This window comes from Lemur catta, chromosome 15 (genome assembly GCF_020740605.2).
Source record: "Lemur catta isolate mLemCat1 chromosome 15, mLemCat1.pri, whole genome shotgun sequence".
In the NCBI taxonomy this organism is placed as follows: Eukaryota; Metazoa; Chordata; class Mammalia; order Primates; family Lemuridae; genus Lemur; species Lemur catta.
In genome coordinates, this window is record NC_059142.1 from 12,712,366 (window position 1) to 12,734,898 (window position 22,533).

At 53.6% G+C, this 22,533-nt stretch overlaps 2 protein-coding genes across 6 annotated transcripts in view; one reads left to right on the forward strand and one right to left on the reverse strand.

The window, feature by feature from the left end:
* Positions 1-8: 8 nt before the first annotated feature.
* INCA1 (inhibitor of CDK, cyclin A1 interacting protein 1) lies at positions 9-7,263 on the reverse strand. Of its 4 annotated transcripts, XM_045527139.1 has the most exons (8): positions 6,712-6,801; positions 6,341-6,461; positions 4,360-4,437; positions 1,997-2,110; positions 1,726-1,765; positions 1,277-1,467; positions 649-814; positions 9-422 (listed from the first exon to the last, which is right to left on the reverse strand). In XM_045527139.1, exons 2-8 carry the CDS (start codon positions 6,454-6,456, stop codon positions 279-281), a joined length of 849 nt encoding a protein of 282 aa, XP_045383095.1. In that variant the 5' UTR covers positions 6,457-6,461; positions 6,712-6,801; the 3' UTR covers positions 9-278. The 4 variants fall into 4 exon arrangements, with proteins under 4 accessions (XP_045383095.1, XP_045383098.1, XP_045383096.1 ...); XM_045527142.1 differs by lacking the exons at positions 6,341-6,461; positions 6,712-6,801 and adding an exon at positions 7,229-7,263; XM_045527140.1 differs by lacking the exon at positions 6,341-6,461 and having other exon boundaries at positions 6,712-6,797.
* Positions 6,567-22,533, forward strand: part of KIF1C (kinesin family member 1C) — a 22,968-nt gene continuing 7,001 nt past the window's right edge. Inside the window, exons 1-18 of one of the 2 annotated variants that reach the window (XM_045527138.1) lie at positions 6,567-6,775; positions 8,482-8,602; positions 8,849-8,981; positions 9,397-9,473; positions 9,818-9,997; positions 10,635-10,700; positions 11,073-11,251; positions 11,341-11,452; positions 11,915-11,992; positions 12,155-12,220; positions 12,311-12,386; positions 12,877-12,955; positions 13,163-13,308; positions 14,265-14,434; positions 14,602-14,681; positions 14,813-14,888; positions 19,893-19,972; positions 20,834-20,928. In XM_045527138.1, coding sequence (XP_045383094.1) covers positions 8,876-8,981; positions 9,397-9,473; positions 9,818-9,997; positions 10,635-10,700; positions 11,073-11,251; positions 11,341-11,452; positions 11,915-11,992; positions 12,155-12,220; positions 12,311-12,386; positions 12,877-12,955; positions 13,163-13,308; positions 14,265-14,434; positions 14,602-14,681; positions 14,813-14,888; positions 19,893-19,972; positions 20,834-20,928 — 1,666 coding nt within the window. In that variant the 5' untranslated portion in view covers positions 6,567-6,775; positions 8,482-8,602; positions 8,849-8,875. Of the gene's footprint in view, positions 6,776-8,443; positions 8,603-8,848; positions 8,982-9,396; positions 9,474-9,817; positions 9,998-10,634; positions 10,701-11,072; positions 11,252-11,340; positions 11,453-11,914; positions 11,993-12,154; positions 12,221-12,310; positions 12,387-12,876; positions 12,956-13,162; positions 13,309-14,264; positions 14,435-14,601; positions 14,682-14,812; positions 14,889-19,892; positions 19,973-20,833; positions 20,929-22,533 lie in introns of those variants that run through there. The other variant, XM_045527137.1, reaches the window with a different exon arrangement.

Below are 22,533 nucleotides of genomic sequence, written 5' to 3' on the forward strand. Positions count from 1 at the left end.
TCCACTTGCTTGCTTTTTAATAACGGAACAGAGAGAACACAATGCCAGGAGCTGGGCTTAGAGGAAAACAGGACTTGGCGAGCTCCTGTGAGAGGGGTGGGTTGAGATGGGGGCCCAAGGGGGCTGTTAATGCCTAGTTTGGAGGATGCGAAAGGCAGTTGGAGAGGCTGAGGAAGGGGAAATGCCTTCATTTCAGCAATAGGGGCTATTCTAATGGTGGAACTAGTTTTTGGTCCCTCAGGGGGACCATCAATATCTTGGGCACAGATGGTCTCTCCTTACTCCTCAGACTCCAGGTCCATCTCCCAGGGATTGGTAAGGGGGTTCCTATTGGCTGTGACAATGCTGAAGGAGGGCAGAGAGCGCAGCCACCTGGAGGAGCAGGACTCCTGGCCCAGGGGACTCCAGGGAGACCAAAGCAGCTGTAAAGATAAAAGAAATTGAAAAAACTACAAAAAGTAGGTCTTTCTCCAGATTTCCTAGTTCCAAAGCCCACGTACCCTCCAGTCTTTGCTTCTCACCTACTATATTTTTGCTCCTCCCAAATCCAGCTATCCAACCTGGCTCACAGCATCTGCTGTCTCTCGATGCAAGACCAGGGATCCACATCACCCTCCACCACTCCACCAAGTTCCTCTCCAATCATACCTGGGCTCTGCCAGGAGTGAGCAAATGGCCCTCTTCCTGTGGATAGGTTGCCCTTTCTTCTTCCTGATCAGGGTGTTCAGTGGTGCTGGGGAATCCACAGCCCTCTTCGGCAAGCACCAGGGGCTCACGTGCAGCCCCAGAGCTGCCCCACTGGGCCTTCTTCAGTCTGTGGAGACAGGCTTAGGAGAGAGGTGCTGGAAGCCATGCTTCCTATCTCTCCATTCTTTACCTTTCTGTTCTGAAATACCTCCTGCTGCGACCCAAGGGTGTAGTCATTTGACCTCCAATCCTCCATTCCCAATTTTCTGCTCTTCTCAGACTGAAGCATTTTTATTCCAGGGACTCAGAGGTGACTTCCTAGCTCCTCACTGTCTTCCAGTTATATGGTGTGCTTTCCTGTCTTCAGGGACTCACTTTCCACTCCTTCCAGCTCATGTGGCTCACCCTCTATCTTTCATATTCCCTCCTCCTTTCCACATTACAGAAATTGTTTCAATCACACCAAGCCCACGGCTCCTTCCCAGACAACCTCCAATTCTCTCAAAGCTCTCAACCCCTTCCTTAGCTCTAACCATCCTGCCCCCAAACCCTGCTTGGCTCCCAGAACCCACATGTCTCGCCTCCTTACTCATTGATGGTTCTCTGGCGCCTCCTTAGGTCCTCCAAGTGATAAGAGACAGCCCTTACCCGGGCGGGGATGCCCCCAGGTCCCTGCTGCGTTCCCTCCATACGTGGCCTCCTCTTTCTTCTGCAAAGCATCTCAGGGGGTGGTAGCCCCTCAGGAGGGTACAGGCCAGGCAGGGAGAAACCAGTGCCTCTCTGTGCCAGAGAATGGGGGAAAAGAGCTAGAGGAAAGAACTGGGTCTCTCAGGGGAACTTGAACTGAACTAGGGAGTCAGGGGTCTTGAGAAACCCAGCTGTAATCTTGCAAACATGATGATTGATTCATGGAAAGGAGGGTCTGGTCAGTGCACTGGTTGGGGAATACCAGAGGGAAGAGGTAATAAGGAGAGCTGGGGACATGATGACAGTGCAATTTTAACAGAGAAGTATGGAAGGGCAGAGAGATTGTCATACCAGCATGGGTGGAATGTACTTTTCCTCCCTCCAGGTGGGGCTGTGAAACACACAAAAAAAGGCCTAAGTGCAGAGAGGACACCCCCATCCATATTCCTTCTCTAATGACCTCTCCCAACCTCCTGTCTGGCATAAGGAGCTACAATGTCCAGCCAGTGGGAAATTATCCCTAAACTAGGGCTTATTGCTATAAGGATTTATGGTAGTTAAAAATTACACAGCCTCACCTTCCCACTTCCAGTTAGTTTCCCCTTTCTCCTTTTCTACTCACCTGGGCCTTTGACTAAGGTTCTGCCAGAAGGCATCTCCATAACGCTGGGTCATTGGTCCAAGGCTCTGGGAAGGCATGTTTGGAGGTGGAGATCGGCTGACCACCCTGGAACATCTGAGGTTAGGACAAGGCAGGCTCAGGTCTGGCTCTTTCCTTACGGCATCTACTCACCCCAAGGATTCAGGTGCCTGTCTTTCTGTGGGACCATACAGCTGCCCACATTCCCTCAGGCCATGTCCTCTCTTAACCAATCTGGCTGAGGAAAGTGATGATGCCTTTGATTTGAAAGGACATTGAGGGTGGAGACTGGCTATTGTTTGAGCCTCAGATCTCACTGAACCTCACATTTCTACACCTCATAGCCAGAGAACATAATGTTTAGCAAGCAGAGTTGTTAAAGGGGAAGGCCCTGGATACTTAGGTGATATGACAGGCAGGGTTCCTTTAAGTCACTGCAAGGATCCAGGAGAGATAACCTCTGTTTACCCCTACTTTGTCTCCCCTATCTCAGGACTAATATCTTTGTATTAAGAGATAGGGAGAAGTGTGCAGAGCTGTTAGAGACCAGTGGCCCTCACTTCCAAAGCCCACAGATTGAATGATTACTGCACTCCTGATCTCTAAAAAGTGGAGTGTTCTAGGGCTTAGGTCTGGGGCCCTTTATCTTCTCCATCTCTTCTTAGGTGATCTCACCCAGACCCATGACTTTAAATACTGCCAATGTGCCAACACCTCCCAAATCTATATTTCCAGCCCTGGTTCCTCCTTGGGCTCCACTCAACATCTCCTCCTCAGCCTTCCCCCTCTCCCTGAAAGGCACCCCAAATGCCCAGTTGCTAGGTCCAAAAACGTGGTGTTCGTCACTTTCTGTCACCTCCCATGTTCAATCCATCAGCAAGTCCTGTCAGTTCTACCTTTAAAAAACTGCATATCCTAATTTGACCACTCCTCACCACTTCCACTCCCACCACCATATTCCTGATCACCTTCCCATTCCTGGACTATTGCAATGGTCTCCTCCTCCTCTCCCTGTTTCCATTATCATCCCCCAACAGTCTGTTCTGCACAAAGCAGTAAAAGTACTTTTTAAAAACATGATCATGTGAGGGCAGGGCACGGTGGCTCACACCTGTAATCCTATCACTCTGGGAGGCCGAGGCAGGAGGATCACTTGAGCTCAGGAGTTTGAGATCAGCCTGAGCAAGAGCGAGACCCTGCCTCTACTAAATATAGAAAAAAATTAGCCGGGCAACTAAAAAAAAATAGAAAAAATAGCCAGGTGTGGCTTGCACCTGTAGTCCCAGCTATTCAGGAGGCTGAGGCAGAAGAATTGCTTGAGTTTGAGGTTGCTGTGTGCTGTGAGCTAGGCTGACACCACGACACTCTAGCCTGGGTGACAGAGTGAGACTCTGTCACAAACAAACAAACAAAAAAGATCATGTGAAATGATACAAGGTTGGAGATATACTTCAAAATAATTTGGGAAGTAGGAAGCTAGATGGGATGAGTGTAGAAATGAAAAGATTATCTATATGATGATAATTATTGAAGATAACTAAAAATCGTACATTGGGCTCATGATACTATTTTCTCTACTTTTGTATTTGTTAGAAATTTTTCCATAATAAAAAAATTGAAGAAAAAGAAAGGCTACTCATGTCACTCACTGCTTAAAACCTTTCACTGATTTCTTACTGCCTTTAGAATAAAATCCAAACTCTTCTTGATGGCCTGTAAGGTCCTGCGTGATCTGACCTCTGCCTAACTCTCTGACTTTACTCTCTACTCTTCCATTTATCACCAAGTTTCAGTTACACTGGTCTGCTTCCTGTTCCTAGAACATACCAAGCTTATTTCTTTCTTGGGGCTTTTTTTTTTTACCTACTATTCCTTCTTCTCCCCCTACCCCACCATTTTTATGTAGACTAGCTTCTTCTCATTTTTCAGATCCCAATTCAAATTCACCTCCCCAGAATAGTCTTCCACAATCACTCTATCTAACCTTGTGTCCCTCAAGACATTTAATTTTCCATTATTTTATACTCTTATTTTTTAATGGTACTCATCACTAGCTGAAATTATATGTATTTATATGTTATGCATCCCCTCCCTGCCAGGATGTAAGCCCTATGAAAGCAGGACCCCATCCTACTAATGGCTTAATCACTCATGCTTAATACAGTGCCTGGAACATTGCAGTGTTCAAAACCTATTTGTTGAATAAACTCATGAATCATCAATCCCCTGAGACCAGGCATTGAGCTTCCTGTTCCTTATTTCCTAATCCCTTTAGGGAAGGACCCAGGCATGCAATCTTCCCCCCATCCCATCCCCATCCTCCTCACCCAGTGGGGCGAACTCACTTGGCAAAGGGTATGAGATTGTCTTCATCTTTCTGCACCTGCATGACTGGACTGGGCTGCATAGCTGGACTGTCTCCTCTTTGGTGCCGGGAGAATAAAGGAAAATGAATCATTACTCAAGTAATGGCTGTAGGAATGAGACCAGTAGCAGATCTAGGGACTAGAAAGAGAATGTGTGGATCCTGGAAAAGGAAAGAGACCTTAAAAGTTATGTCTAGTGCTGGACTATTAATTGAACATACAGGTTGAAGATGGTGAGCATAGGAAAGGTAGATGTGATATAAGGTAAACGGGAAAGAAAATTTTCTGAAGCTAATGTATAGAGTAAGAGAAATTTACAGATGGCAGTTAAGTGACTTAACTGGCAATATGGGATGATGAAATGGAAAAGGGTGACAGGTGGAGACTGGATGGGGCAGAGGCATTTGGAGGTAGTTGGTGGTTGGGGGAAGTTAAAGAAGTGGCAGAATTGAGGGCTGGTAAATCAATCAGGTATGAGTGAAAGTTAAGTGTCAAAAGAGTAGTTGGTCAATTGGTGACAAGGAAGGAAGGTGCAATTGGGAATGTCTGTAACATAAGAAGGTGCTGGGCACAGTGGCTTGTGCCTGTAGTCCCAGCCTGTTGGGAGGCTGAGGCAGGAGGATCACTTGAGCCCAGGGATTTGAGGCTGCAGTGAGCTATGATGGTGCCACTGCATTCCAGCCAGAGTGACAGAGACAAGACCCCGTCTCTAAAGAGAAAAAAATATTAAAAAATGAAAAAATAAAGAAAAAATAACAATAAAAACAAAAGGGGAGCAGGAGGTCAGCTGCACAGAGCCAGGAATTAGGGACAGCCAAGGATGAACTGAGAGCCAGCTGGGCTGGATACAAAAGGTAATTAAGAATACTAGATAAGTCAGGAGAGTGCACGTAGGTTGCACAAAGGTTAAAGAAAGCAAAATGGAATCTATTAGAGATGAACTAGTATTTATCCAAGAGAAACTAAGAATGGGCTGAGAAAGCAGTTACATGAGGTGAAAAATGGAGAGAGGAGTAATTAGGCCTGAGGTGGCAGATGGGGAGGATCGGGCTGAAAGCGTGGGTGGGGTGTCAGTGGATGGGCCAGAAGGGGGTCAGCAGAACTCAGGGGACAGTTGGACACTGAGGGGCATTGAGACCTCAGGTAGTTTGGGCCTCAGTGGGTGACCTAGATCTAAGGGGCAGGATGGAGCTTAGGAAACCAGACAGGCTCCTCCGCAGCTGACCCAGGGAAAGCTAAGGCCTTGAGGGCAGCCCACGCTTGAGAGGGTGGATGAGGACCTGAGGGGTCAGGCTGGGGCCGAGGAGACGCCTGGAGCCTGGTGGTGGTGGTGCAGCCCTGCTGGAGGGAAGCCCACGCCTGAGGGCGCGGCTGCCTGAAGGGACTAAGGGGACCCTTGGCAGGTGGACTGTGGCATGGCCAGACCTGCCGGGCAGCCAAGCCCGAGAGCATAACTGGAGGCCGAGGAGTCCCTCTGGCTGTGGGCCCAAGACTGAGGGGCATTCTGGGGCCGAAGCGGCTGGCTAGGTCGGGAGGGCTGGCCTGGGCCTGAGGAGGGAATTCCCGCCTGAGGAGGGCTTGCGGGCCTGAGAGGAAAACCAAGCCTGAGGAGGTTGTTTGGGCCTGAGGCAGCGCCCAGGGCCGCCTGGACAGCCGAACTTGAGGGCCAGGCGGAGTCAGAGCGCCTGAGTGGCTGCACCGCCGTCGACCGAACGTGGCCCCCGCACCTGAGGCAGCTGCGCAGTGAATTCTAGAACTATCGGCCCGGCGGCAAGCTGGGGAGACGCCGCGATTGGTGCCGCGGGAATAGCCGGGAGGCGCCGCGCGACTGGGGGCGGGGCCTGAGCGGACCCGCCTCCTGGGCGGGTCCAGACGGATGGCTCCGCCCCCTGAGCGCGCCTCCGACGGCGGCGACGTGCGCGAGTCCGGGGCCTGGGTCCCTTGCAGGGTGTGCCCCCACCTTCCCCCGCTCCTTAGGCACTTGTAACTCTGTCGCCTCGTGGCGTTCTGCTCCGCTTCTGTGTCCTCAACTAGTTCCCGCGTCTCCGCTCGGTGGGGCCCACAGTCCGGGAGCATTGCCCCTTTAACAAAAGTAGCCTGGGTCGCTCCGGCCCTTCTCCGGACGGCGCGCGCCCGCCCGTCCGCGCGCGCGCTCGCCTGTCCCCCGCCCCTTGCTCCCGCCCCAGCTCGCGCTGCCCGGGCGGGCGCCGGCCGCTGGCGCCGCTACTGCTGCCGCCCCCGGGCGCGAGTCCGCCGCCCGCCGCCCGGGGACCCGGCGAGGGGCGGGGGCAGCCCCGAACCGGCCCTGGATCTCCCCCACTCCCGTCTCACGCTTCGCGGAAAGTTTGTCCCTTTGCGCTCCGCCAAGCTGCTCCAGGAGCCGAGCCGCGACGAGGTGAGAGCTTGGGAAAGGGGGGGAGGGTGGAGACGCCCGCGGAGGAATGTGCCGGGTTGGGGGGCGGGGAGCGGGGTCCCGTTTGCGTGCCCTGGCGGGGCCGTGTAAGCTCGAGAGCCCGGATCATGTGCTGTTTGTCCCGCCGAGGCGCAGAGAGGTGCCAGGCCCGGGCGGCTGTCTGTTGGCTGGACAGGAGGACGGGATCCGCATGGCCGCCCAGAGAGGCCGGGCAGGGGCCTGTTTGAGAACTGCCCGGAGGGCAAGATGCAAATGGCCCGAGACCCCCTTTTCTGGTCGGTCGGCCCCACCCCAGCCTGTACCCCACTGCTCCTTTGCAGATGCACCGGCCTACCCCTGTAACTCCCCCCATACCCTTACTCCACTGTCCCCCAGCCATGCCACCCCATTCCCTGTCCTATAAGCCACGGCGGTGTCACCATCGCGTGTCCCCACCAGTGTCCTTCGCTCCCCTGGTCAGGGTCTGGGGGGTCAGGGCTGTTTTTCCTGAGCCAGCTTCTGTGATTTCAGCTACTCCCTTCCAGCCCTGGGACAGACCATCGCCCTCACCCCTCCCATGCTCTGCCCAGAAAGGCTAGTGAGGTGGGCCCAGCATGACAGGAGTTTGGGGTCCTTTGGGGCCACAGTAGGGGGCCCAGCATCCCTTATCCCTCTCCATAGTCCTCCACCCTGCTGTCTGTGGGCGTGGGCTGCTCAGCCTCTCCTCCCAGGGTGTGGGCACCTGATCACCCACATTCCTAGGCTCCAGCCTGGCACCTTCCCCAGGGCAGTGGACGCCATAGCACTAGCTCCAGGCTGGGGCTAGGACTAGTCTGCTTACCTTCCTTTTTCCTCCCTTTTAAGGAGGTCCGTCTCTTCCCCCTTTCCTAGACACAGGTATAGGGGGTTCTCCAACCATTGAGCCCTGGGGGTTGGTATAATGGATACAGGATGACCCCACCCTCCCCTGCCCATTGTCCTGGATCCTGAGGAGGAAATGCGGGGGGCTGGGCAAGGGGTTTGGGCCCACAAAGCAGGTCCTGTGGATCCCAGTCCTAGGCTGCATCTCCAGCCCGTGGACTTTGCCCATTGGCAGTCTCTGCCTCATGTGTGCAGATCGTGGGCCCTAGATGGGAACTGTTTTCTATTTCTCCCTTGCTGAACCTGTGGGGGACTTTTAGGACAGATTTTGTGTTTGGGGTTTTCTCTCCTCTCATCTCTCTTCTGGACTCCCAATTTGTGCTTTGGCCCCAGAGCTCTGCTCACTGCCTCTTTAACATCCCTGTGTTTGCTATCTTCTGTCTCTTCTTCCTTTCTTTCTCCCATTCTTTCCTTCATTGCATGACCTCAATCTTGCCTTTTGTGTCATTTCTCTCATTTTCTTGGTGTCTGTGACTTTTTGCTCCTCCTCTCCCCTTCCGCCACCCTCAGTGTCTCTACCCATGTGTCCCTCTCTCTGAATTGTTCTCTGTCCTTTCTCTCTCTCTCTCTCTCTCCTCTATCTGAACGTTCAGTACACTTGTGAGTACGAGGAATAAAAATATCACCGTCCCTGCCCTTGGATTCACATTGCATTCAGCCACTCCAGAGGGGCAGCTATCCTTACCTTTCCTAACATTTCCCTCTTGCCCCTTGCCCTCTGACTTAGGAACCCCAGGCAGATCTCTGCAGCCACAGGTGCCTCCTAACCACTCTTCCCCCACAACCAGGGTTTCCCCCACAGCCCCAGCTGGTGTGGCCAGGCCCCAAGTGTAGGATGGGGCTCCTCCTACGAGGGCCGGTGGCAGCCAGAACTGATACAGCCCCCCTCGTCTGGGGCCAGGACGCCAGGTAACTCTGGGGTGATGGCCCAGGTCCCTGCAAGCTGGGATATGGCTGGGGAGAGAGGCAGGAATACCTTTGGGAGTCCCTCAAGACAGTGATATTTGGGAAGAAGGCCAGGGGACCAAGAACTGGGTCCTTGAGGGAGTGGGTAGCTGGGGTGGGGGGTGAAGAGATGTTTCCAAGGAGAAGCTGGGAGGCAATGTCTGGGTCCCCCCAGTGACTCTGACCACCCCTTCTTTCTCTGTCCTCCAGCTGAGGAGGGCAGGAGTGTCTGGAGCCATGGCTGGTGCTTCCGTGAAAGTGGCAGTGAGGGTTCGGCCCTTCAATGCCCGTGAGACCAGCCAGGATGCCAAGTGTGTGGTCAGCATGCAGGGCAACACCACCTGTGAGTGAGTCCCAAGGGCCTGGCTGGCACAGGCGGGGAAGGCCAGGCCCACCACGCAGGCCAGTCCTGCTGGGCCAATCTGGGAGGAGGGCTGTGCTGGGCACAGAGCAGGTGCTAGTTATAAGGGCGGGGGCTGGGGCAGCGTGGCCTCTCCGTGTCCCCAGTCCCCAGAGGGGAAATGTTGGCCTGGAGCCCTCCATTGCCCAATCCAGGGAGGCAGCTCAGTGGGGGCGGGTCCTAGGAAGCCAAAATTAGCTTTGGTAGCTGGAGGGGGTGGGGAGTATTAAAGGGGAGAGATGAGCTAGGACAGAGGTGGGAAGTGGGATGCCTGGGTTCCAGGGGCTTGTGGGGGTGTGGGCAGAGGCTGGGAGTATGACCTTGGCTTTCCTTCCTTTGCCCTCTCCTGCCCCCTCAGCCATCATCAATCCCAAACAGAGCAAGGATGCACCCAAAAGCTTCACCTTTGACTATTCCTACTGGTCACACACTTCGGTGAGGTTGTTTGGCTGGGGAAAGAGCTAGGCAATGAGAGATAGGGAATTTAGGTACTGGGGAGGGAGCATTGCTGTGAAATAGGACCTCCAGGGGATTGGTTGGGACTGGATTGGGAGGACTACAGCCCCTGGGTAGGGGTGGGTAGGACTCTTAGGTTGTGATTGGGACCACAATGGGGGCTGGAGTGGATCTTCAAGGATAATTAGGACAATGATGGGGGGTGGGGCCACACAGGGCCTTTGGGCAGTCATCAGTGATGGGGCAAGACTCTTGGGACAATGACTTTAAGGACAAAGTCATTCAGGGCTCCTTTTCTTTTTGTCTGCCCCACTTTCACCTAGGCTGAGGACCCCCAGTTTGCATCTCAGCAACAAGTATATCGGGACATTGGAGAAGAGATGCTGCTGCATGCCTTTGAAGGCTACAATGTGTGCATCTTTGCCTATGGGCAGACTGGGGCCGGGAAGTCCTACACCATGATGGGGCGGCAGGAGCCGGGGCAGCAGGGCATTGTGCCCCAGGTACGTGCTCGGGACCTGGCCAGGCAGCCAGGGCAGGAGCATCTTTAGCTGCCCCTAGTGGAGGAAGGACAGGGCTCTAAGGATTATGGAACAGAGACCTGGCTCTCTGAGGCCTTTAGTGACAGGGAGTATGATGGGAGGTAGGGGTTGACTGCAGCCTGCACAATCAGGGCCCTTTGGGGAGGGGTTCTTTGCCCCTGCCAGAGACAGCAAGGCGCAGTGAGAGGGGCAAGACCTTGGCATCAGTGAGCCTGGGGTTTGAGCGCCGGTTTTATCACTTCCTACTATTTTACTTTATTTCATAAATTATTTTTGAGCATAGTTCTCCTACAGGCTTGCATACCGTAGGCCAGGCGTTAGCAGTAGAAAAAGCTGGTTGTAGAAAACTGAGAGTTAACCCTGACTCTCTGGCTGTGCAGCACAGTGTCTTTGGAGTTATGATACCTGGGTTTTCATCCTGGCTTGATAAATGTTATCGTGTGATCTTGGGCAAGTGAGGTTGTTTTCCCATCTGTAAAATGGGCATGACCCTTCTGTCAGGGATGTGGGAAGGGTTAAGTGGGGTCACTTGGGACAGGCCTGGGGCTAGGCACTACAGGTGTGCCCTGAACAGAAACGTCTCTGTGTCCCCCTGCAGCTTTGTGAGGACCTCTTCTCTCGTGTTAGTGAGAACCAGAGTGCTCAGCTGTCCTATTCTGTGGAGGTAAGCCCAGGTCTTGGTGGGGAGCTGAGAAGGGGGCCCAGTGTCCCTGGGCAGGGAGGCAGGAGAGCAGAGCCCTTAAAGCTGAGGGCAGTCTCTGGAGTCAGATGGCCTGGAATCTAACGCTGGCGTTGCCAGTCCCTAACTGTGACTTTGGGCAGTGATTGCATCGTCCTGAGTATGTTCATCTGTGAAACGCCAATGACCCACCTCCTGGGGTTGCCGGGATTCACTGAGCTAGCATACACAAAACCTTCGCACCGTGCTGAGTATACATTAGCAGCAATCGCCTGTATCGTGTCCAGTGGAGTTCAGGTTAAGTTTCATAGTCGGTGTTATTGCTAGCTTTGTGACTGACTTACTTTTCCCACTCAGGTGAGCTATATGGAGATCTATTGTGAGCGAGTACGAGACCTCCTGAACCCTAAGAGTCGGGGCTCTCTGCGGGTCCGGGAGCATCCCATCCTGGGCCCCTATGTGCAAGACCTGTCTAAATTGGCTGTGACCTCTTACGCAGACATTGCTGACCTCATGGACTGTGGAAATAAGGCTCGGTGAGGCAGGCTGACAGAGTGAAGGGGAAGGGAGTGGGGTTAGGAAGTGGGGAGGCGGGATCCAGTGACTTACTCCCTTTGGCCCCCAGGACCGTGGCCGCCACCAATATGAATGAGACGAGCAGCCGTTCCCATGCCGTTTTTACTATTGTCTTCACGCAGCGCTGCCATGACCAGCTCACTGGGCTAGACTCAGAGAAGGTGGGACCCCCTCTACCCTGCCTCCCCATCCTCCTTTGGTAACGGGACAGGGATGTAGTGGAAGGGGCTTGGGCCTCCCTCCCTGCCCATGCTGGGTTGAGTGCCTCTGTGAGGCTTCCGTACCCCTCTGCTTGCCCATTAAATCAGGGTGTTACAATTCTTTGTTTGCTGGTCCTTCCTGCTGGTTTCTCAGGGCAGGGCTTGGTTTCCACTGTGTGTCCCTTGTCCTTGCTCTCAGTGGGCTTGTAAATATTTGTAAATGAATAAATGAACAGATAAATGAACAACCAACTCCTCACTATTGTTGTATATTCTATTTCCTCCTGTCCTCTTCCCTCACCCCCTCCTGGCTGTCTCCAACCCTTGCCAACTGCCCACCTTCCTGCTAGGCAGCTCCCCTGCTTGGCCTGCCTTGGCCCCCACCCACCCCAGTCACCTCCTGCCTCTTTGCTCTGACCCCAGGTCAGTAAGATCAGTTTGGTGGACCTTGCCGGGAGTGAGCGGGCCGACTCCTCAGGGGCCCGGGGCATGCGCCTGAAGGTGAGGGGGCTTCGGAGGGGCGGGTGTGTGTGGGGCAGTGCTGGGGGCTCTGTGTGGAGGCCACCAACCACAACCTGGGACTCCCGCTGGGGAGGGGAGGAAGGGGAAGTGGATCCGATTGGGAGGGGATGATCCTGTCTCACTCTGTTCATCCCTTTCCAGGAGGGCGCCAACATCAATAAGTCCCTGACTACTCTAGGGAAGGTGATCTCGGCCCTTGCGGATATGGTGAGACCTGGGGGCTGAGAAGAGAAGGGGCTCGGGAAGGGGCCTAAGGGGGTGGCCCACCCTAACCCCCTACGCTCTTCCATCCGCCAGCAATCAAAGAAGCGGAAGTCGGATTTTATTCCTTACAGAGACTCTGTGCTCACTTGGCTGCTCAAGGAGAATTTGGGTGAGGGTCTCCTCCTCTCTCTCTTTGCTGACTCTGCCATTAGCCCATTAAGACCCCCTTTGATATGCCTAACAAATCCCCTTGCCACCCCTGGAATCCCAAATCCCCATTCCCATTGTCGTACCGCCTCTCCCCTAGACCCAGGGAACATCCTTTGAAGATTTCCTGATGTTCAGATCAGAGCCACACCCTGCCAAGCCAAGGGCCTCACTGACCTGGCTACCCACAACCCTCCCTGGTTTCACACCCACTGCCATTCCATCCCCCTCCACTGATGTGTGACCGTCCTGCTGATATCTGATGTCCTCCTGACCTTACCTCCCCACCAACCAGATTTCATGCTTAGCGCCACAACGCTTACCTTCACCCTACCTCAGACGTGACCCTCTCAGACCCCTGCTTGGGCACTGAGGCCCCCTGACCCCATGACCCAGTTTACCTTTCTTAGGACCCAGCTCAGCTAGAGCGTTTCTCTCTTCTCTGTTCATAGGTGGGAACTCCCGCACGGCCATGATCGCAGCCCTTAGCCCTGCCGACATCAATTACGAGGAGACACTCAGCACTCTCAGGTGTGGCTTTGGCTCTGGCAGGGGTGGGGCAGCATGGGAAGTGACAAGTTCAGAAGCTGGTTACTCAGAACCTTGCCTGTGAGACAGGGCAGACCCCCAACCCTGCCACAATATCTTGTGACTGGGGAGGGAGAGAGGGAAATGGGCAGCAGACCAAGGGTGCTTGTGCCCGGGCCTCACCAGTCCTGCTCCTCCCTCCTCCCCCAGGTATGCCGACCGCACCAAGCAGATCCGCTGCAATGCCATCATCAACGAGGACCCTAATGCCCGGCTGATCAGAGAGCTGCAAGAGGAGGTGGCCCGGCTGCGGGAACTGCTGATGGCACAGGGGCTCTCAGCCTCTGCTCTGGGAGGTAGGGTTCCAGGGAGGGGCAGCTCAGGGGTGCCCCTTGGCCCACCCCATCCCTCCTCACTTGTCTGGGACCAGGGAGGGGCCACCCACCATGCAGCCTTGTCATGTGTTCAGTGACATGGACACAGATAGGGAAAGGGGACTTACGTCTTCAGATGTTATAGAGCTGAGGGGGACTAATTCTCTGGGGAGGGTCGGGATTCAGAGGGACCTTGAAAGGCTCCTGGAACTAATAAAATGACAGGTGCGGGCATAAATGGCACGTCTTACATTTATGGGTCGAACAGTAAATCATTAAGAAGAGGCTACTGGGGCACCTGCCTTGCCACACGTTCTTGTAAAACATCAGGATTTTGTGGCCCATAAGCCTAACTGTCAAGAGTGGAATGGTTTCTAAAACGTAAGCCTCAGCCTCACTGATGTGGAACGGGCCGTGGGAGAGGCCGTATCATCCACGCTGACTGGGTTGGGCGTGGGCCCTGGGATCATCCCACTGAGGGTGGTCATGGTGCCGAGGGCCAAGTGGGGGGATCAGGGTGTTCTTTGGAAGAGAAAAAGGATAAAGTAGATATGATGTTCGCCTTCCAACGTTTGAAGGGTTTTCTCGAAGAAGAAAAAACAGTATAATCTCTCATCCCAGAGGGCAGAACTAGAAATGGGCATGTACACATGACCTGGGGCCGATTTCAGCTCAACACATCTAAGACCTTCTTGGCAGTGCAAGTCGTCCAACAGTGGAAAGAACTGGCTGCCTCATTCACAGTGAGCTCTCCATCCCGGGGCACAAGCAGAGACAGGGTCCCCATTTGTCAAGGCTGGCAGGGCTTGGTGGGAGCTGACCAGTTGTCTGCTGAAGTCCTCACACGCTGGTCCTCCATGAAGCTCTTGCCTTCTCTGCATCTCCGATCAGTTCCGTCTTTCCTTAGCCTCCTTCTTGTACCTCTTTCTCCCTCCCAGGCCCGAAGGTGGAAGAGGGGAGTGTCGGAGGTGCTCTGCCAGCTATGTCATCTCCCCCTGCCCCAGCTTCACCCTCGTCCCCCCCGGCACATAATGGGGAGCTGGAGCCGTCATTCTCCCCTAACGCCGAGCCCCAGATTGGGCCTGAGGAGGCCATGGAGAGGCTGCAGGTGGGGAGCTGGCGATGGTGGCAGGGGTGGGGGGGATCAGGGGGCTGCTGGGATTTTACTTCAAAACCCGGGTTGAGGGGGAAGAAGGAATTTCAGAAGTAGTGTGTCCCCCAGGGTAGGCACTTGTCCCAGACTGTCCTGATCCCTGCCTGTCCTTATGCCCCCAGGAGACAGAGAAGATTATAGCTGAGCTGAATGAGACGTGGGAGGAGAAGCTACGCAAGACAGAGGCCCTGAGGATGGAGAGGTCTGGAGGGCTGGGGCTGGGCAGACAGCTGGAGCCCTGGAAGGAGTGGGGGGAGGGTGGGTGGTCCCCGCAGAGGGGGAAGTCGTGGGGAGTGGTGATAACACTGACATTTGCCTCTCCTTTGCCCACAGAGAAGCGTTGCTGGCTGAGATGGGGGTTGCTGTCCGGGAGGATGGGGGAACTGTGGGCGTCTTCTCTCCAAAGAAGGTGAGTGAGGGATCTGGTGAGGAGGCCTAGGGAGCTCTCTGGATGCTGAGAGAAGGCAGGAGGTGGGAGGGTAGTGAGTTTTAACCCTGCTCTCTCCCTCTGAGGTCTCTGGCTTGTCCCTCTGTCATCTCTGTCTCCTTCCCTGCTACCTCTTCTCTGTGTTTTCTGGCCATCCCTGCCTTCTCCCTTCGTCTGTCTGACAGCCAGAGTCCAGTGCCTGTGGCAAGGACTCTAGGGACCACAGAAGGATGACAGGGTCCCTGTCCTTAGGGAAATTGCAAGAGCTACTTAGCATCTAGGTCTTTGCAAACATACATTCACACGTTTGCATGTGAGTTCATGTGTGGAATTTATCTTTGGATTCATTAGAAACTGATCGTAGTGTTTACTGGAGAGAGGGAGAGGACCTGGGAAGTTGGATGTTGGTTAGGATAGAGACTTAGGTGCTGTATGCGCTTTTGTATCGTTTGAATTTTGTACCTTGTGCACATGCTACTTACTCAGAAAAATAACTAAAGAGATATACTTTTTAGAGGGATAATTTGGGAAGATAAGATTGTAAAGGGCACCTAGAGGAATAAGCACTATGCTGTAAGGCAGCAATTGTAAGTGTAACGAGGGGTTACTGTTGGAAGCGCCAGTGTGGCCTGGAGATATACAGCGACTGGTTTCCTGGAGAAGGTGGTTTGGAAAGTGGAGCCTGAAAGATGGGTGGGACTTGGGAGGTACAGAGGAGTAGGGACAACATGTGGCAGAGCAGACTCAGGGTACGGGGGTGGGCTGAGTAGGACACATCAGCGCCTGACGTGTGCCTGCTAGGTAGTAGGTGCTCAGTGAATCTGCTGAGAGGAAGGAGGGAAATAGGGCAAGAGTGGTCAGGCTCAGGTGGAGTCAGGAGTGATATTCAAAATACTTAGTAACCAGCCAATTGAGACTGACCAATCAGGAAGGAAGTTGGTGTAGACAGCCAGCACAGCTGTACCAGCATGCGGCCATGAGGGGTGATGTGGAAGCCAGTTTGAGCAGAGCAGGAACTTCCAGTCCCACCAGGGAACCAGCCCAGCCCGTCTGGTCCATGGTGTGAAACAGCATAGGACCAGGCCCTAAGTCGATATACTGTGTGCTGGGCCAGACAAGGCCCCCAGGGGCTGCCTGGAGGAGGTGGTGGGTTACTAGAAGGAGGCTCCTCTCTATTTTGTAAGGTCAGGTCCATCTGGGAGACTGAGCAGGCAGGGATCATTGAACCCTGTTCTGAAAAGAGGAGAAGGGTTTGCCTTGCCAGCCCAAGCCACAGCAAGGGAGTGAGAGAGCTGTGGGTGGGATTGTGGGCAGCAGGCCAGGCTGAGGGGCTGGGTACCCAGGGCTTTGGGTCCTTCTGGGGGAGCCAGACCCTTCTGGGACCCAGCCACACTTGGGGAGGGAGAGGGGCTACAGATGGTTCTTAGCATGGCTTCCAGCCCCCTTTGTGTGCCTGTACCTGGGGCACTTCCACTGCAGTTGCAGGGGTGGAGAAAAGGCAGAAACGAGGGGGGACACTGACGGGTGGGTGTTCCAGTGTTTCTTTCCTGAAGGGCTTGACATTGCACAGGGATGCTACCCACTAAAGCCTGGAGACTAAAGGGTTGTTGTTTTGTTTTTAATTGTTTTTATAGAGGTGTACTATATGCCAGAGAGAGTGTTCAAATAGTATTAAAAGGTGAAAAGTAAACCCTCCTTCCTTCCCACCTTAAAGTTCCCCTCCCAGAGGCAGCCTCCATAAAAAGGTCTTAATTTGTTCTCCCAGAGACAGTCTCTGCAGGTACAGGCCTGTGTTACATATAATTATACGTGTTTGCATTCTCTTTAGTAGTTGTGGTTGCATACCGTATTTTAAAGGTTACTGTATGTTTTTCACAGTGTCAGAGTATTCCACTCTGTAGAGGTAGGATAATTTACTTATCCAGCTTCTTACTGGTGAACATTTAGATTGTTTTCCATTTTTTGTACTACAAACAGTGCTACAATGGATAGTCTTACAAATAAGTGTTATCCGTAGAACAGATTCCTAGGAGTGGAGATTTTTGGGTCAAATGATAGACATTTAAAATTTTGATCTATATTGCCAAAATGCCCTAAGTGTGTGGTGTTTTTTTTTTTTTTTGTAGACAGAGTTTTACTCTGTTGTGCAGACTAGAGTGCAGTGGCATCATCATAGCTCACAAGAGCCTCCAATTTCTGGGCCAAGTGATCCTCCTGCCTCAGTCTCCCCAGTAGCTGGGACTACAGGCGTGCACCACCACGCCCGGCTAGTTTTTTAAATTTTCTATAGAGACTGGGTCTTGCTATTGCCCAGGCTGGTCTCAAACTCCTGGGCTCAAGCGATCCTCCCGCCTCAGCCTCCCAAAGTGCTGGGATTACAGGTGCGAGCCACCGAGCCCAACTCCCTCTGAGGATTATAACCATGCCAATTTATACTCCCAAGGGCAGCATAACGAGAGGGCCCATTTTCCTTCATCCTTTTCAACATCCCACGTTAATCAGGCTTCTTGATCTTTGCCAGTGTGATTCGTGAAAAAAGGTATTCTGGGGTAATTTGCTTCTGCATTTTTCTCAAGGTGGTGAAGATGATATACCAGATTCTGGTATGTTTAAAAGGCATGTGTGTCTCAGAAGGAAGAGCTGTTATATTCACGAGGGAGGCAGGTGTGTTTGGTGGGGCTGGCTGCAACCAGGAATGGTTGGATCCTAGGGGAAAAGCTACAGTTTGTCTAGGAGAGAGCCCGCTCTCACTGGGAACCCCCCCACCAGGCCTAAGGACTTCTTCAATCAGTGATCTTCAAACCTACCTCCGAGCTTCCTTTTCAGGGGCTGAGGTCAGAGGACAGGACCACATTCTGGGCTCCCCACCCCCCGTCTGGGTCTGAGCGGCTCCCCGCTTATCTGCTTGACGTCTAGGCTTCTAGATAAGGTTTCATTTGAACAAAGAGTTTAAGAGCTGGACAAAAGTTGAAAAGCACTGCCCCAAATTGTGTCCCCTCTCCCGGGGATAGATCACTTTCTGCTTCCAGAGCCCATCGGTGTTTGTCCCAGCAGGCCTGACACTACAGTGTAGGGGGACAGGAGATCCCTAGGGAGAAGTGTTGCAGCAGCAGTCATTGGGGTGCCACACATCGTATCCACTGTGGACGCAGCCTTGGGCTCTGACCGTTCCGGGTGGGTCTCAGAGGAATGCAGGGCTACGGGGTGTTTTCCTTCTGCACCCTGTGCTTTTCTGCCTCTGAGCTTCTGTACACGCGCCTTTCACCTGGAACGCCCTTCCTTGTGCATGTCCACGCCCTCCTCATCCTCAAAGGCCAGCGCCCATGTGACCTTTCCCATGAAGTCCTCCTGATCCCCCCAAACTCCCCTTGTTCTTCACTTCGTTCCTCTTTGCATGTGAGTATAGTGACATTCAGCTCCCTGGGAACAAATGAATGAATGAATGAACTAAGTGAGGGCATGAGACGATCAGAAACTCTTCTACAAGGCATCCGTTTCCCGCTTGTAACTGTGTTTCCACACCGAATCCCACCTCCCCAAGTTGACTCTGAATTCCTTCCCAACCGGACGGCAGTGTCTGGGTTTGACTCGTCTCCGTCCTGCCCAGTACGTCACTGGGCAAGGTAGAAAGCCCACAACAAATCCTTGTAGAGTAGAGGCAGGCATTCTTGGGTTGGGTTGGAAGGCTTTGGAGAGCTTCGTGGAGGAAGTAGCATTTGAGATGGGCAGTGAGGGATGTGAATGATTTTGACAGGTGATGGTGGGTGTGGGGTGGGGAGGGAGGCTGTTCCCAGGGAGGCCTGTGAGCAAGGGCTCAGCAGTCCACTGGGGGGGGACACAGAGCCAGGGAGAGAGGCCTGGGAAAGGGGCATGGGCAGGTGGGCTGGGACCCTGATGTGGAGACGGCCCGGGGGTGCCAGGGTAGAAAGCAGCCTCAAGTCAGGCAGGCCTGGGGTGCCACCTGGAGAGGTCCCAGCAGAGAAGCAAGGACATGGCCACAGCAGGGTGGGTGTGGGGAGCTGGAAGACCTGCGGATGGCAGGAAGTCAGGTGGGCCTGAGGTGGGGTGGTGAGGGCCGCGGCAGCAGGCAGTAGGGAGGGAGACTTGTCCAGGCCTGGCAGCCAGTGGCACAGGGCGGTATAGAGGCACCAAGGCCTGTGTGCTACCCAGAGTTATGCGCCCAGGGAGCACAGGGTTTCTAACAGAAACAGAAGTCAGGAAAAGGTGCTTTGGGGAAAGCAGTGGGCTGGGTTTTCTCTGCAGAGTGGCATGATCATCACCCAGGTACTCGGGATAGATTTGGTTTTGGGGGCCTCGGGCAGGGACAGCCCCAGGCAACTGTTGCAGTGACCTTGGCCCAAGGTGAAGCAGGCGTAGGGAGGGATAGTGACAGCCAGGAAGGAGTTGGGGAGTCTGCTTCAAGAAATGACGTGTTTTGTTTCATTGGCTTTTAAATTGAAGTGACACTTTTTATTTTTAAATTATAATTAAAGTGATCCATGCTCATCAGAAATTCAAGGTGTAATGAAAGGTGGGAGTGCCAGTCCCCTCCCCAAGTCCCCTCCCTATGCAACAGAAGTTTTAAGACGTATTTTGGGGGAAGAAAGGATGGGACAGAGGGAACACAACAGGAGAAGAGGGTGCAGGTGGATCCCAAGGCTTCCAGTCGGGAACCTGGTGGGTCGATGCACTTTGGCAGAGACGGGGCTCTGGGGAGGGCTGCTGACCTGGAGGGTGTGGGTAGGGGGCAATGTTTGTAGGCCCCTGTGCGAGGAGAGGGTGGATCAGGCTGTCCTGAGGTGGTTTAAGGGGTGGGAACCAAAGAACCAAAGCGGGTTGTCGTGGCAGAGGGATGATGGAGGTGTTGGGGGTGCTCCCCAAGAGTAAGAGAGGGACGTCTTCTCACACTTCTTCCTCTCTCCCTCTCATGCCACCCCCTGGCTGGCTGTCAGGAGCCTTCTCCTGACCACTGTCCTCTCACCTTAGACTCCCCACCTGGTGAACCTGAACGAAGACCCCCTGATGTCTGAGTGTTTGCTCTACCACATCAAAGATGGCGTCACCAGGTAGTATGTACCCAGCAGCCTGGGGGGTGGCCTTTCTTTTTGGGGTGCAGCCACAGAGGGATGGCCACATTGGTGACTCCCTTTCCTGGTGGTCACTTGAGACACCTGGGATCTCTAGACAGCTGCCTCCATGGCCCTGCTCACTCTCCTGGCTTCTGGAGAAGTTGCTGAGTCTGCCTGCTCGGCGTCTGTCCTGCCTTCGCCTGCCAGTTTGGTCAGGGCGAGACAGCTCTTGATTTAGCCGGACAGAAGTGTTGGGAAACAGACCACTGTGTTCTTAGCCCCTAACACCATCGCCTCAGCATCCCCTGGTGGGACTGTTCCTGGGGAGGGAGATGGAAACTGGGCCCAGCCCTGTGTTGTTGAGGGGCAGTGTCCCCATGGCAGGGCAGGTAACTGACGCAAGTGGCTTTACTGGTTGCTGCAAACGAAGCCTAGGGCTTGGTGCCTCCTGTAAAGGGATGAGAGTGCCCTTCCCTTCTCACACAGCCATTTGCAGCTGTTCTTTGTGGTCATGGTGGCTGTGGAGTGAACCCTCAGGGTGATCAGCCCTGTGGAGGGGTGGGAGGCATGAGGCTGAGGGTGCCCCTCCACTCCAGGTCACTTCCCCCCTTTGCTCTATAACATGATGACTAAGAACATGGCTTTGGAGTCAGGCTGACCTGGGCTCAAGTCCCAGCTTCGCCACTGTGGGGCTGCATGGCCTCGAGCAAGTTACTTCACCTCCCCAAGCCTCAGCTTCCTCACCTGTGAAACGGGAATGATTGCGCTTGGCTCCTTGAATTGGATGGACTCGTGCTCAGGAGGAGCTTGGTGAGTGTATGGCACATGCTCAGAAAGTGTTGGCTGTTGCTTCCCCAGGGTCGGCCAGGTAGATGTGGACATCAAGCTGACCGGACAGTTCATTCGGGAGCAACACTGTCTGTTCCGGAGCATCCCTCAGCCGGACGGAGAAGGTAATGGCTGAGGGGTGAGAGTGGAGTGGTCAGACAGGTACCACATCTGACCCCACACAATACAGAGGCCTGGGTCAGGCACCAGGGAGTGCGGCCAAGTAAAGAGGGGGTGTGTCCTTGCCCTCAGAGGGGCTTCAGGCTCACAGGTGTGAGTTGGAGGGTACCAAGGGCCTGGCTCTCTGTATCCAGCCTGAGAGTGCAGACTCTCAGGTTCTGCAATGGGCAGGGACTGACAAGGGTCCCGGGGCAGAAACAACACTTGTGGTAGCCAAAGGGTGTGATTTTGACGAAGAGTAGAGCTCACTCTTCCTTGATCTTTTTAGCCTAAAGTAGCACCCTGGTCATTTTTTATGAAAACCTATATTCATTTCAGTGGGATATCTGAATTTCTTTGCGTGGAAAATCTGCTTCTGCCCAACTATAACTGCAAAGGTTTCTGAGAGTTCATGGACCATGTGTCCCTCTAGTTCTAAAAGTTTCATGGACTTTAGTCCATATATGGCCATAGCAGCAAAAACTTTTAAGAATCACAAACCCTAAGGGTGAAGGTAGTAGCCTGCAGACATATTAACAAAACAATGCTCGTGTGGTTCAAGCTGTATTTTTTGAGGTCACCAGTTTGTTCTGATTCAATCGCTTTAAAAAAAAATGGAATGATTTGGGTTCAAATAGGCCCAAGCGAAGTTGAGCTCTGTGAAAATGAGCTGGGTGAGGCAGCAGGACGTGGTACACATGAGCCCTCCGTCAGCTTACACCCTGTCCATGGTGCATCAGAGACCTAGGATTGCCTGGTCTAATGCCTTTGAGGGGACAGGGACCTGGGGCATGCATGGTCAGCATATTTTTATAAATGAGAAAAGACACTATCGTGTGGCTTATAGTCAGGTTAAAGACGTACCTGTTGGGATTCAGTTTGGTTGAGGGCCAGCAGATGAAGGCAGTTGTTCTGGTCTGGTGTGAGTGCTCAGTGGCCGCAAATGCTTCTGGCATTTTGGGCTGAAAGGTGGTAAATCAGTTCAGCCCAGTGAGTTTATTGCCGGGCTGTGGTTCCTGTTCTGTGGTTGCCTCAAGCCACGTGCTGGGGGAGACATTAAAGCTATACAAGGCCTGCAGAGCCAGCCCACCAGCAAGGAGCTCGCTGTGTGTTTGAGGAGACGAGCACAATGCACCAGACTGAAATACGTCACAGGGAAGGCAGCTGATGTTTCTGTGCCCCAGAGGGTGGGGGCTGTAAAGGTGTAGTCCATCGGGCCTTGGTTCTTATGGCAGATTTAAGACTTGACCAGAGATAGGCAGAGAGGACGAGGGCAGCACAGACAGAGGTTTGGACGTAGAATAATAGCTATTACTGACTGACCGTCTACTATGTACCTGCACATTTTGTCATACAGCTCACAGGTGAGGGAACTCGGGCTCTCAGGGGTTTGCCTAAGACCTCACAAAACTGCGGAAAATGGCAGAACTGGATTTGAACACAGGAGAGTAGCCTCCAGGGCTGTGCTCTGAGCTCTGGGTCCAAGGACAAGGAGAAGGCTGCCTGGGCCAGTCTGGAACGGTCATCTGTCTCCTCACTTGGCCCCATTTTCTCTCCATAGTACCTATTCC

Excerpts from the sequence above, each read along its gene's own strand:
- INCA1 (XM_045527139.1), bottom strand. The coding sequence starts at position 6,456 with ATGCTCCCGGACTGTGGGCCCCACCGAGCGGAGACGCGGGAACTAGTT. Across the intron at positions 4,438-6,340 it reads TGCCTAAGGAGCGGGGGAAG|AGGAGACAGTCCAGCTATGC; the intron begins GTGGGGGCACAC and ends CCGGCACCAAAG. Across the intron at positions 2,111-4,359 it reads AATCTCATACCCTTTGCCAA|ATGTTCCAGGGTGGTCAGCC; the intron begins GTGAGTTCGCCC and ends TCCTAACCTCAG.